General features: G+C 42.6%; 1 protein-coding gene across 4 annotated transcripts in view; it reads left to right on the top strand.

Moving 5' to 3' along the window:
* KLF7 (KLF transcription factor 7) overlaps positions 1-10,158 on the top strand; it is a 338,268-nt gene extending 328,110 nt beyond the window's left edge. For all 4 annotated transcript variants that reach the window (XM_081242674.1, XM_081242675.1, XM_081242677.1 and 1 more), the window contains one exon: positions 3,893-10,158. In XM_081242674.1, coding sequence (XP_081098800.1) covers positions 3,893-3,944 — 52 coding nt within the window. In that variant the 3' untranslated portion in view covers positions 3,945-10,158. The remainder of the gene's footprint in view (positions 1-3,892) is intronic.
* Positions 10,159-13,703: the final 3,545 nt, after the last annotated feature.

Genomic DNA, 13,703 nt, shown 5'->3' with positions numbered 1-13,703 from the left:
ACTTATTCACGAAGTCCGGAGTGCAGTCCTGTAACAGTTGTATCCTAGGGCAAATTATTGAACTTCTCTGTATATCAATTCCTCATCTTCTTCAACTGTTTTATAAAAATGTTAGCCACCCCTCTTCAGATTTATGGTTTTCAGTAACACTGTCTTGATCTCTCAAGAATGATGGTGCTGATAAAGAGTTCAAAGAAGTAATCATAAGAATGCTTGCCAGGCTTGGGAGAAGAAAGGAGGAACTCAGTGAGAACTTCAACGAAGACCTCTGAATGCAAAGGCCATACTGCCTGTGGTTTATTGTCCCATATTTCTGTAGGTCAGAAATCCAGCATGGCCTGGCTAGGTCCTCTCCTCAGAGTATCATAAGGCTTCTTGCTATGGTAGGCCTGAAGTCCCATTTCCTTGTTTGCTATCAGCCAGAACCACTCTTAGCTCCTAGAGGCTGCCCACATTCCTTGCCCTGCAGTCTTCTTCATCTCCAGTTCAGAAACCACCTAGTCTAATTCTAAACATCATGTACTTCCCAGAATTTTAACAAATAATGATGCTAGTTTGATTCAGGAGGGGTGCGGTTACATTTCATACCATGTCAAAGATTTGGTTTACTTTTTTCTGAAAAAACTTGAAGGGTAAAGATAGTTGCTTGTACATATATTGCTAGGTACCCAGCACAGGCTAGGCAAGTGGTAAAAGCAGAATAAAAGTATGGAACACATACATTATGGAGTGGTAATTTCAAATGAAGTCCTATATAAAGAATACTGTTGTCCTGTATGTTCTCAGGATATGGAAAGGAAAGGAAAGAGGTTTTGTACTGCCATGACTTATACTTTGCTTCTTACTGTCTCAAATCCCCATGTGCCTCTTTTGGACAGGCAGGATTCTTAGTACCTGCTCTGTTGCTTTCTTAGAGGTCCTTACTGCTCAGGCCTGACCAGATTAACTTCTGGATTAGTTTTCTAGCTGCTGCCATTACCAATTGCCACAAATTTATATCACCCTTATTTATCTTTATAAATTATTATCTTACAGCTCTGTAGGTTAGAAGTCCAACACAGGTCTCACTGGGGACAAAATCAAGATGGGGGCTGTGCTCTGTTGCTTTCTGGAGGCTCAAGGGGAGAATCCATTTCCTTGTCTTTTCCAGCTTTCAGCTTTGCCCACATTCCTTGGCTCCTGACCCCATTCCTTCATCATCAAAGCTGTTGAGTCCTTCTCATGCTGCCCCCTCTCTGGTTTTCTCTTTTAATTCCCTCTTCCACTTTTGAAGACCCTTGTGGTGACATTGGGCCTACCCAGATAAATCAGAGTAATCTCCCTATCTTAAGATCAGTTGATCAGCAAATTAATTCCATCCACAACCTTAACTCCCCGTTGTCTTTGAACCTAACATATTCACAAGTCCTGGGGATGAAGTGTAGATATCTGGGGAGGGCCATCCGTTATTCTGCCTACGACAAACTCTTTAAATCAACAGCTCAGCTTGACCTTCTTTTCAGCCTAAAAAGCAGATATGGCTAAGAGCATGGGCTCTGGAGTCAGGCTACTTGGGTTCAGATTTTGGCTTTGCCTCTTTTTGATGAGTATCTCATCTGGTAGTGGGGATAAGAATGGTACCGTCTTTATATAGAGTTCTCGTGAGGATGTTAACTTTAAAAAGCAAATACCTACAAAAAGAACTTCCTGGCTTAGATTTTCCTCCTCAAAGCTGTTGAGATGAAGGACGGAGAAAAGAAAGAAGGGAGGAAGGGAGGGAGGGAGAGAAAGAGAAGAGGCAGTGGGCAGTACTAAGTGTGCCTTCAGGACAGGACAGAGTGGTGCAAGTCAAATACTAAATTCCCTGCAGGCTGTATTGCTTTTTCTTGTACCAGTGACATCAAGTACTTGCTTTTAAGGAAAATTTATCACTGTTTTATAGTAAATCAAATCCCCTTTCAATGGAACTCTAAGGGATTATCCAAGTATCTTGCTCATACCAAATCAGAGCCTGAAATAAGTGGTTATAGTTAGAATTACTATTATTCAACACGTTATTGGATTAGATCATTTTCTACTGTACTTTTCCCTTTTTTTTTTTCATTTCACCTTTGTTCTGTTTTGCTTCATTTCCTTGAGGTTCTATCCTGCACGTGTACCTGTTTATGAAATGAGCACAAAAGGTGTGTGGAGAAATGTTGGGATCAGGGGATAGGGCCGGTTTTTGTTTGCTTGTTGTTTGTTTTAGGAATGAACAAATACAGGGAAATTCTGCACTGAACAGGAAACCTTGCTAACCTGAGCAGGACAGCTTGCTAACATCCCAACAAGACTTTTGGACTGTGAGGGTATCTCAGGCCTCAGGGGATCCTGGGAACATTCTCCCAGGTAGGAGGGTGGCCAGTTTCTAGAAGAGGATCTGAGGGAGGCTGTTCACCCAGAGCTAAGAATGACTGCTGTCTGAGGTGCTGACTTCACTGGGATTCCAGCCAGAACCTGAGACTGTATGTAGGCTTTGGGGATATGGAAATGGCCACTCTATTAGTTACAAGTACAGAACCCTGATTCAGACTGGTGCTAGCTTCCAAGGGTATTTATTAGCTCTAATAACTAAGAAGAATAGAATTGGATTTGTCTTTTGGCTTGGCTGGGTCCAGGTTCTCAGATGTTTTTCATCAGGACTAGAAACTCTCTCTTCCTTTCTACCCCCTGGCCCCATTTTTCTCTGTTGACTTCGTTCTCAAGCAGGCTCTTTCCCACATGGCCATATGGACACCAACAGCTCCAGGCTTCAGTATTAGTATCTTAGCCCCAGTGGAAAGAGAGCTTCTCTCTTCCAGTAGTTTCAGCAAATGTCCCAGAGCTGGCTCTCATTGACCTTTGTGGGTCACATGACTGTCACTAAGCAGGTCACTGTGGCCATGAAACTTCAGCCTTAGGAGGAGGGTCAGGCCCATACAATTGAGAACACAGAAGAGTTTCTGTCCCGGGCAAGATCAAGTTGGTGGTGTCAGAAGAAGGGGGAAGGAGTGAAAACAACCACTGCATCAGCTCTGAGGCTGACAAAGGCACTCAGCGGTGGACGTTGGGTACCAAGAAACAGTTCAAAAGAGTGGGCTTACAGATCTGCCTGGGTTCTCACCCCATGACTGCCACTCACTGGCTGTGTGACCCAAGCCTCAGTGTCCTTATTTAGCACATGCACACAAAAGGGGTGCAAAGATTTACCATGGAAGGCTGCTGAGGATATTATTGGGGTGAGATTGGGGAAATTGCTAGCACATGCCTGCACATGATACCAACCTTAATAAACATGAGCTTTTTCTCGACTTGAATATAGAGTGTCTATATAGACCTGCAGGTATCACAGGCAACATTTCTGGGCTTCCATTGTAAAGCTTAGGATTGAAATCTGGGTGTTGAAATGTTAGAGTTTCATCCTTCAATGGTACAGGCTAATCATTCTTTATTTACCCTATACGGGCATGACACGTCATTTCCAACACACTTTTACACCTGTTTCTTCTTTAATAATGACAATTTCGATAGTAAGAGTTAATATTCATTGAGATCTTACCATGTGCCAGAGACTTTTCTAAGCACTTTACATAGATCATCTCATTTAATCCTCACAACCAATCTATGAAGTAAGTGCTGTAATTATCCCCGTTTTATTGAGGAGGAATTAAAGCACAGAGAGGTTAAGGTGCTCAGAGTCACACAGCTATTGGAAGAGCTGGGATTTGAACCCAAGCAGTCCGACTCCTGAGCTCACCTTCCCTACACACCTTATTTCTCCACACATACGCACGGCCTCTCTTCAAGGTAGGGCTAATCGTTTTCTAAGGGGTGATGGAAGTTGAGTTCTTTACCCAGATCTCTCTAATATCCTTGTTATTTTTATGTCTCCTAGGTGTTTTTCCAGGTCTGACCATCTTGCCCTCCATATGAAGAGACATATCTAAAAAACCTAAAGGCCACAGTTGCCATGGCACCGGCCGTTGTCTGAAGGAAATGCCACGAGGCAGGGGGCTGGACTTCAGGCGGGGACCCATTGCCTCGCAGAAGAAAGTTCTCACTTATTAAACCTCTGTGTACACACATGCACAGACACACACAGACACCCACACACGCGCTCACACATAGACACACACACGCGCACACACACACTGTCATGCACTCAGCTATATTTAAAATATATACGTCTATTCTTTATGCCTTGCCCTAGCCAGATGGTAGAAGACGAAGAAGAAGGAAACCAGGTGAACTCAGCAAGGCAGTCTGGCTGCTTACTTCAGCACTATTGGAATTATTTCCCGCTGTTGCCAATGGAAATCAAAGAAAACGGATATGACGTCTCTGCAGGTGGACGGCAGTAAGAGGGGCTTATTTAACTCGCTTCTCAGTGCAACTTGATAGGAGAATACAACGTCTTAAAGTTGCATATGTGTAGCACTAATGTTTCTTTTTAAATAGTTGGGGGAAAATGACCTAGAAAACCAAATTGCAGTTTGGTAGCCAAAATTAACTCTTGGTTTATTTGTCCTTTGTGTGTGAAAAGTCCTACTATTCTGTGCGTCCGACTTCCTCACAGAACTGTTGATCAGTTTTGGTTCTTCTTAGTACTATTGAGATCTATCCAGTTGATACCAACGGCCTTAGCGGCGGCAGACTCTGGAATAACTCCTTACACCTTTCTGGCCTGCATTTCTCTAGACTTCACTCTCCAGGGAGGAGTTTTCTTTTCTTACTTTTTGACTCTCTTGCACACCATATGCACTAGGGATTCTGGAAACTTCTAGCATGACTGCAAAGTGGCCAAGAGAACAAAGTCCTTGATGATAAATCACAGTATATCCCTTGAGCCTCACCTTATTGCCAGTGCTAGATTTTTTCTTTTTAATCTCTGTTTTTTGCTAACGAAAACTTGAAAAGCTTATTTGGAAGCTTAAATGTTTTATCTTTTCTCCATGGACTAAACCTCTCCAGGACTCTCTCTCTCGGCACCTGGATGTCCAGCTCTCGAAGCAGCCAATCAGATGGGACATCACACTTTTCTCATCCCCCTTGAGGCATCCTGACCTCAGCTTACAGTGATCAACCCTGTGCTGTATGTCATGGCTACCCTGTAACCAGTTTCAGCATACATGTTGCTAGTCTCAAAGGGCAGCTGCATATTTAACCTAACTCTGGGTTACGACCTGACAAAAAGCCAAAAATATCACTCTTTCCAGGAGTGGGGAGAACAGAGGATGCCTCCCAAGTCTGGTGACTTCAAAAAACATCACCCTTTCTTCCTCTCTCATACCCACTGAGTCCTATCACCCCACTTGTTAAAACACACCGTTCAAAACGCCATTGTGGGAATGAAGGGTGGACATTTAAAGAAAGGGTTGAGCTATTTCTCTCCTGCTCTGTCTAAAAAGAGAGACATATTTCTGATTTTTTTTTTTTTTTTTTTTTTTTGGCTAGGCCCACCATGACTTGTGACCTAGAGCACCCGGGATCAACCGAGGCCTCACTCTTACTCTGCAAGCTGACGCCGAGGGGGTTACATGCCTCACTTTCCATCCCACACACACAATCCAATATCGGCCTCCATCTACCCGCATTCTTAGCTAGCTGGCACTGGCCTCAACTCCAAAGACTGCCTTTAGGACCATTAAATGGCCTATGCAAGCAAGCGGGGTGGTTTTAGGGCAGATTGTATATTTTGTATATTCTGGGACCATCCCTTCAAGACATGACTAAAAAAACAAAAATGGCACTTGGTCCACCCATGGTTGCTGCTCCTTCATCCAGCTGGCTCCCCTCCTGCCCTCCTTGACTGTTTGACTCATTGACTGTTAAAATGCCACCCCGTACCTATTTGGGATGCAAAAGTGAAGTCTTTGAAAGGAAATAATAATGTAAGAAACACAGATACATTCATGACAGCAGCCTTCAAGATCCTTGGCATTTGGTTTCTCAGCTTTCTTCAAACTTTGATTTCACTGACATGTTGAAACTACTCGTCTGAGGGCAAAGGAGCCTCCTTATCACAAATGCTGTAGCTGCCAATTGGACACTTGGGGCATTCTGAGGTCTCGCCCTTAAAGTTTTCTTTCCCTTTTTCCTTTTTTCAATTTAGACCAAAAAAAAAAAGAAAAAAAAGAAAAAAAAAAGAAAAATGAAACAAACAAAAAAACAGCAAAAAAAGGAAAAACCACCCTAAACACACATACACACAAAATCTGCCCATTTGCCAGAGGCAATTATGTATATGTTAGTAGGAGGGTATTTTAAAAAAATCAGTTTTATTCCAAAGATTTAAAACTAGACATGACTTAGAAACCATTTCTGGAGCACTGCTTGCTGACAATCTCATAGTTCTTGACTGCATTCGAGTGCATTTGTAGCCAGTCCATCAGGGCGGACCATGGGATTATATTTGAATGTGTGGTGCATCCTTTCTCGATGAAGGATGTGTGAGGGACCTTGACCCTCAGCTGTATTAGACTGTAGCGCCTCCAGTCAGTGCACTAGATGAAACTTTAGACACCCCAGGTTTTGTTGGTTCGTTGATTTCCCTTTCTAGAGCAGCCTCCAGCATGACTGCACGCACACACCAGTGATGGCGTTAGCCATGGCTGCCACGATTTACAAACGTTCTCTCCCCAGCTGGAGTTGCTCTTGCCTCTCGAAATGCTATTATTATTAAGGGTTTATAATACTTAATTAATTTTTGAACTGACCAATGCAAGGCTCTATTAAAAAGAAAGTTTAAAAAAAATGCAAAAGAGTAATCATTGCTTGCTCGCTCCCCGTTGTCATCTGTGGTCTTGAGAAGATCTCATTTGAACGTGGCAGAACAAAGGGCATTTGGTCTTCATCAGCGTCTGAAATGTTCGGCAGTTTCTCTCTCTTTGGAATCGGTGAGGTCCTTTGTAATCTGCTCCTGACCTTTCTCTGAGCAAGGTGCACTGAACCTCGATGGTGGGGCTGGCTTGCTTGCTTCAGGTATTTGTTGACTGTGAGAATTGGCCTGAGAATTTGGTGGGCGCTAAGTGTATGGCTTTGAAACTGTTCTCTAGCCCGATTGACACCTCTGAATGATCACCAGTCCTGTCCGTGGTGGGTGGGGTGGGGGGCAGTAGCCCCAATCATTTTGGAAATGGATTTGTGATCAAGTGTCCATCATCTCTGAAATGGCAGAGATGGTTGGAAATAGCCTGCTGGCATGAACAGGCTTTCCAAGAAATAACCTGAAGCTAGTTTGCTTCCAAGAGGACAGGTTATTTAGAACAGTGCTTTAACTGACCTTTGAAATACAGTAAACCGCTTTCTCATTTCAATTGTTACCTCCCAACATTCCAGGGGATCTCAAATTTGAAAGGAAAAACCTGGCATGGTGTTTCTTGTGGTTGTCCTCTCAAGCTCGGTTTATCCAGGGTTCAGAGTTTGACGTATAGGAAAAGAGTGTTTCGAAGCCATTGACAGTTTTCTTTATTTCAATTTGTGCTTCTTTCTCCTACCACACGGCTGTAAGTCAAAGGTGTGGAAACCTGAAATTATAATGCTGCTCCTGGCTACTGGCCTCCTGCCCCACTGATGGTTCATTGCCCAGCTTAATGCCTGGTGGTGATGAGTATTTATGTCCAGAAAAAGAGATGTTTGGATTCCATGACAGAGCTGCATTTTATAAAAATATCAGAGACCCCCAGAATGAACTTCATGCTGACCATTTCCCTCTCCTCTCTGTGCTCTCCCTTGCAAAGCCCTTCAAGTATCCCCTGTCCTCCCCTCCTGCACCTCTTGTGCCCTTTTTACATCTTTGATTGCCTGATGATAACAGGGTAAAAAAAGACAGCCAACCTCACGCATGATTAGCAGAACTGATTCCTATGTTCTAAAAACTCTTCTTTGAATCTAGAAGCCAGAGAAGATTTTTTTTTTTTTTAAGGATTTCAGTTTGAGATAAGCTTCCAGATTAGCCATGTCTATTTGCATCAAAGGGGAAATAACTGGGACTTTCAGGGCGGCTCAGCCAGTGCATTCAGAACATTCTGCGTATAGCCCCAACTCCTGAATTCTATGGCAAAGTCAAAAGAAATGAACTCAAATGGCAAGAACAGCAAATCTTAGTGATTAGTTTTATTGGTTCAAAATGGTCTCCTCTATGGAGGTCACTTCATAAAATATAAAATACAGTGCAAAGTGCTTTTGGCTTTTCTTCTGCATGAGTTGGTTTTAGGAGAAGGAAGAAGGTTGGGAAAGTCAGAGATGCAACATATTTCACTACAAAAATCAGGTTCATTGTTTCTTTTTTAAAAAAATCTTACGAGGGCCAGCATTTCTGGCCGCAGTTTTGCACCCAGATCTTTGCCAAAGTGAAAATTCGTTAAGTAGAACCTGGTTGAAATCTACTTGCGGAAGCGTCCTCTGGCATCTTCCGGAAGTGGCCACTGCCAAGTGTGGGGTGGAGGGAGGAGGAGAGAATTTGCATTCCGGGTCTGGATTACATTTCGGTAAACATGGTGATATTTCAGTTTGAAAAGGGGCTGGCCTGAGTGTATACATCGATGCCTCTTTGATGGTCTACTTTCCTCAGTGAGGATCTTTGGGAAGACTTGAGACGGAACAACGAAAATGTGTCAAAGGAAGCAAAAACTGCTTGTAAATGTGAGATCCCATGACGAACTGCCTGAGGCTTCAGGGTTTTCTCTTGCTTTTAACACTCGCTTAAATCTCCTCTGTTGATTCCTAATAGATCCTGGAAAAGGGGAAAAATAAAGCTGCAATTAACTTTCTTCCGTGCACCCTTCCAATAGAGTACTGTATTCTTCAGGTGTTTTGCATTTACGTGTAAGTCCTCGGGAAACAGGTATCCAAAACGGAGAGAGAAATCCTAGGCCGTCACTTCACAAATATCCCAAACGAGATACTCTTTTCAAACAGGGCTCCCTCTCAGCAGTCACGAGGGAAGGTTGATGTGTTCTTTGTTGGGGACTGTTTATACAATTTTTTTCAACTGTGAGCTTTGGAATCGTAAACTGCTTTGACTCCAGCTTCTGTCTACTGCCATAAAATGCACCCCACGTCAGAATAATGAGGGTGGTATGTGTGCACGCAGCTAGACACGTGTGCACGTGTACCTGATGTACCTTCGCAGAAGGAAAACACTTAGGCTACTGACGTTTACGAGGAGTAGCCACCAGTGCCTAATATATTTTCGGGGGGATGGATGCTTATAATTGCCAGTATATTGAAAACACACTGGGAGTTCCACGTAGAGGGGAGGGGCTGAGGGTGGGGAGAGGGGACATTGTAATCCTAGGCCTTTGGGACCCGAGGCAGAATGATTTCTGCACATCTAGGTCCCGAAAGGCTTTGGGGCTCACTGGCTGGTCCTCAACCTTTTTTGTTTTTGTTTTTCTCCGCATGCATTTTCTATCTAAACCCAGGTTGAGTTGAATTTCTTGATCTTTCACTTCTGCTTCATTCCAGGGAGGAAAAATACACCTGTTACGGCCAAGATCTCCTTGCTAACACAGAGGCAAAAATAAATGTTTCATGTTTTTGAAGCCTCCCCCGTCCTTTCCATAAAGGCCCCCCAAACTCCTTCTGTTCCGTCACCCTCTCCCTCCTCCTACCACGCAACCTCCCAGCCACTGCCACTTTTCTTTCAACTCTCTATCATGCTCTTAACAGTTGCTTGAAGGACTTTATTTTTGCACTGTACGTTTTCTTTTTGCCAGACGTGTCTAACAAGTGTGTTAGGAGAGACCTACTCCCAGCCCTACCCCTCCCACACCTCCCTCGGTCACATGCTCTCTCTCAGGCCTTCTCTGGTATTTATAATATATCACAGAAGTACCCAGTCTTATAGCCCTCGGTTATGCCTTTTTTTGACATTTTATTTTTTTTAAGCTTTTTATATATATATATAAATATATTACTTTGTCAAGTTTTTTTGCTGTACAAAAGTCTTAAGATTTAAAACTATTATTTGTATTATATGATGGTGGTATGTTAATGTTACAAAATTATTAATGAAGAAAAAATTTATTTTTGTTACTGGTCTGTTTCATAATTCTTTTTTAAATTGGTATATTGTAAGATATCTATGCAAAAAATGTTATGTGACGCATTTTTATTTAAGAATGTAATATGTGTAATAAACAGTAGAATGTGTTTGGCCTTGGAATGCCTTACTGTATTTCTCCTTAGCTTATCTCACCAGGGAGAAAAAAAAAAATCCTCAGAGAGATCCAAACGGGTCCTTATATACCTCATGAGAGTTTTCTTTCTCAGAAAAAGGGAAGGAAAAAGATCGTAGTAGGTATTTTTCTTCATTTGGGAGGCTGTTGGGGGTATATGTGTGTGTGTGTGTGTGTATATGTGTGTGTGTGTGTGTGTGTGTGTATTTTATAGTTTCAGTAAGGTAGCTCAGAGCCCAGATAAGAAGGAACACTAAAGACAGTTTATTTCTTTAAGGGGAGGTAGAGAGCAAATGGTTGGAGGTTATGAAAAGCAATATTTTCGAACGAGGTGGATTGTGGGATGTTATTTGTTTAGGGGGTTAGGAGCAGCTTATTGAAAGCCGTTTATTTGGTGAGAGAAGGGGAAGGTTTGTTCTGGGATAGCAGTAAATGGAGCAGCTTTGGAAAGGGTAACTTGAAGCAGTTGGTGCAGGAGAGAAGAAGGCAAATGTGAGAAGGAATAATCGAGGTGAGGGGTTGAGGCATCAATGTATAGGAGTTTGGTGACAAAGTGGGGAAGAGAAGGCTAACCAGAGGCAGAGCCATGTGGGTGGCTAGGCGTAAGTGCGAGAAGGTAGATGCAGATATAAGCAGCTGCAAACACTGACGAGGGAGATGGAAGGCCTAGGGAAAATTCTCAGAACTGAAAAGAACACTTACTAAAATCTTCTCTTCCCCACACGACTTCCAGGAAAGAACATCCAAGTAAGCAGAAAGGTAGAGAACCTGACTGCTGTTACAATCCCAGCACCCCTTGCAGGGTGAATCTCCGAGAAAAGTGGTATCGTTAACTGGGAGGAACAAACGAACACATTTGTCACCTACACTGGACACAGTGCTGCTCAAGCTTTCTTTTCACGCTTTGGACTTAGGGAAATAGTTACAGTGGTGAATCACTTCTATCCCTCCCCAGACGAATGTGACAAGAAACTTTTCGATCAATTTTCACATTAAAGATCATGACTGTGGTGACCAAACTTGCTTCCTGGGCACATGCATATCTCTGAACAGGAAAACGGGTGTGAGGAGTGTTGCAGGGGGCTGGGAAGGGAGGCTGAGTGCTTGTGGCCTCACCCTAATAAAACTTGAGGGAAAGAGAACAGTAGATGCGTCAGGGGCCAGGAAAATGGTTTTGAAAGTTGTAAAGATCTGCGGCCACATCTTTCAAGTAAGCACGTGAGCTGGGCAAAGGGGCAACCCAAAGCCAGCTGACAAGAAGCTACAGGCTCCAGTGGGAAGAGCACTAGCCCTGGAGTCCACAGCCCCACCTCCTGGTCCCTGGTCATTTAGTAGGTCCTTGCCTAGCGGAGTAATTTAACCATCTCATAACCAAAGTCATTGGCTTAGAAATTTCTTTGCGCGAGGAAGGATAAGATAGTTTTGCAGTGTTACTTAGAGCACGGCTTATTTTTCCATAAGAATAAGCCTGACATGTCAAAGCATATCAAATTGAACATTTTAGGTGGGGGACAACCTATACCCTGCTGAGATGATAAGAGGGGAAGCTGGTAAGTCTAATCTTTTTGCCATAAGGAAAGGAGATGGTTTACATAAGTGAATATTCTAGATGACTGAAGCTTCCACATTTAGAGACATAACTTTTGTTTAAAATATGTCTAAAAATACATTACCCACTTCACAATTTTTCTAGCATCCGTTTTTGCCATGTAACATAATTCAGGGATGATTCCAGACTGTCAGGTTGTCTGACCCCCAAACTAAATGACTCCAGTCTTTACCCCGAGTGACTGACTCTACTTCCTCTGCTGTGTCCTCCCTGTTTGCGAGTTGCAAGTTCTTTGTGTTGCCTTCTAGCAATATTTATCTCCTTGTCAACTCACAGATCAGAGAAGCAAGCTTGGCCACTTAGTAAGCGCAAAATATAATTCTAGTTCAACAGGCAGTAGTCAGAAAGTGTAACCTGGGTAAACCTAGGGGAGTAAAGTGCATAGGCTTTGTGACAGCTCTAATCTGAGGTTATGTATCCGACTGGAAATTCTGTGCTTAATGGAAAGGAACCTTGTAAAAAGCAGAGCTCGGTGGAATTGATAAATAATTTATTATAGCTAGATCGTCTTCCACTTAGGATTATAGGTTTAGAAGGGGAGATGGTTAAAACTTTTAACTGAAATGAGATTTTGAGGTGACTGGTGAAAGATGATGTTTTTTTGGGTTACCCATGAGAAACCAATTTGTGATTCCTTCTTCAACATTAAACATTTTATCCCAGCTGTTCAAAACTATCAGTGCTGACTGGCTTGAACGTCAGTTCAACCTATTGTTTTCTTAAAATTCTGCCTGATCTTAAAATTAACATAATTATACATACCACCCCACTACATTTAAAAATACTGAAATGACAAGAGAGCTACAAGGTTGGGGAAGAACAAGATTTGTTTGATTAGAATTTTTCCTTCGTGTACACTGCATTTGAGCCGCCCAGCAAGACTGCATAGTAATAGAATAGGTATCGTTCACAACCGTGACCCTTTGCCTTCACAAATAGAGAAACTGGGACTGAAAGAGGGCATGTGACTTTGTGAAGGCCCAGGGGACACAGTAAGTGACAGCGCTGGCTCGTAGGTCCCCTGACTCTGGACTTTCCTCTACCCCTCACTGCTCCTCGGTGACCCAGGAGCCAACTTGATGCTTATGTGTGTCTATCAGTAACATCACCATTGACAACACTGACTTTATTTCCCAATTTCCTTACCTTTAGTCACAGATGGTAACCTATAATAGAGATAAAGCATCACTTGCTAGAATTGGAAGGGATCTTGGAGATCTCCTTCAATGCACCATTGTACTTGAGTATACTAGGGCTCAGAGAGGTGGCAACTTGCCCAATGTCATACAGCACATCCTTTGCAGAACAGGAGTCAACCCAGGGTTGTTGATATGCAGTAATTCTCAACCAGTCTTGATGTTGTTTCTTAAACTTTAGTCACTTGAGTATGGCCCTCAAGATTCTTGTGATGTCTTTGCTCTAATACTTCCTTAGTATTTTTCTTTAAATCGATCCACTTTTTAAAATCTTAAATACCTGTTTTAGCTTTGTCCAAAGCAAAAATTTCCTGAAACCACTGATTTGACTCTTTCCTCTTTAAATATAAATGAAAATAAATGTATAATTCCAAATAAAAACACACATAATAGTGTTACATTGAAAGACAATTACTCTTGGTGGTATTGGAGAGGCATCATTCTGTGCCATTCTGTAAAATCTTTTCTGTACCATTTCTCTTTAGCTAATTATTTAGTCCATATGATGCTCCTTGGAGCACATTTCAAATTGAATCTAAAACTAAGTGCATGTGAAAATTTAATAAAGACTGATTTGATGACTGGGAAGTTACTTAAGGACCCAGAGGTCTCTTAGGAGGAAGAAGATAATGCAGCCGTGAGTGGAGTGAGCATGCGTTCTCTGCCTTGCTTTCCCATCCTTGGAACACCCATCTTCCCTCAGGGCAAGGCACTCTCAGT

Source organism: Mesoplodon bidens, assembly GCF_964165515.1.
Source record: "Mesoplodon bidens genome assembly, chromosome: 8".
NCBI lineage: Eukaryota > Metazoa > Chordata > Mammalia > Artiodactyla > Ziphiidae > Mesoplodon > Mesoplodon bidens.
The sequence above is the reverse complement of the archived record's forward strand: the minus strand, read 5'-3'. Positions and strand labels throughout refer to the sequence as shown.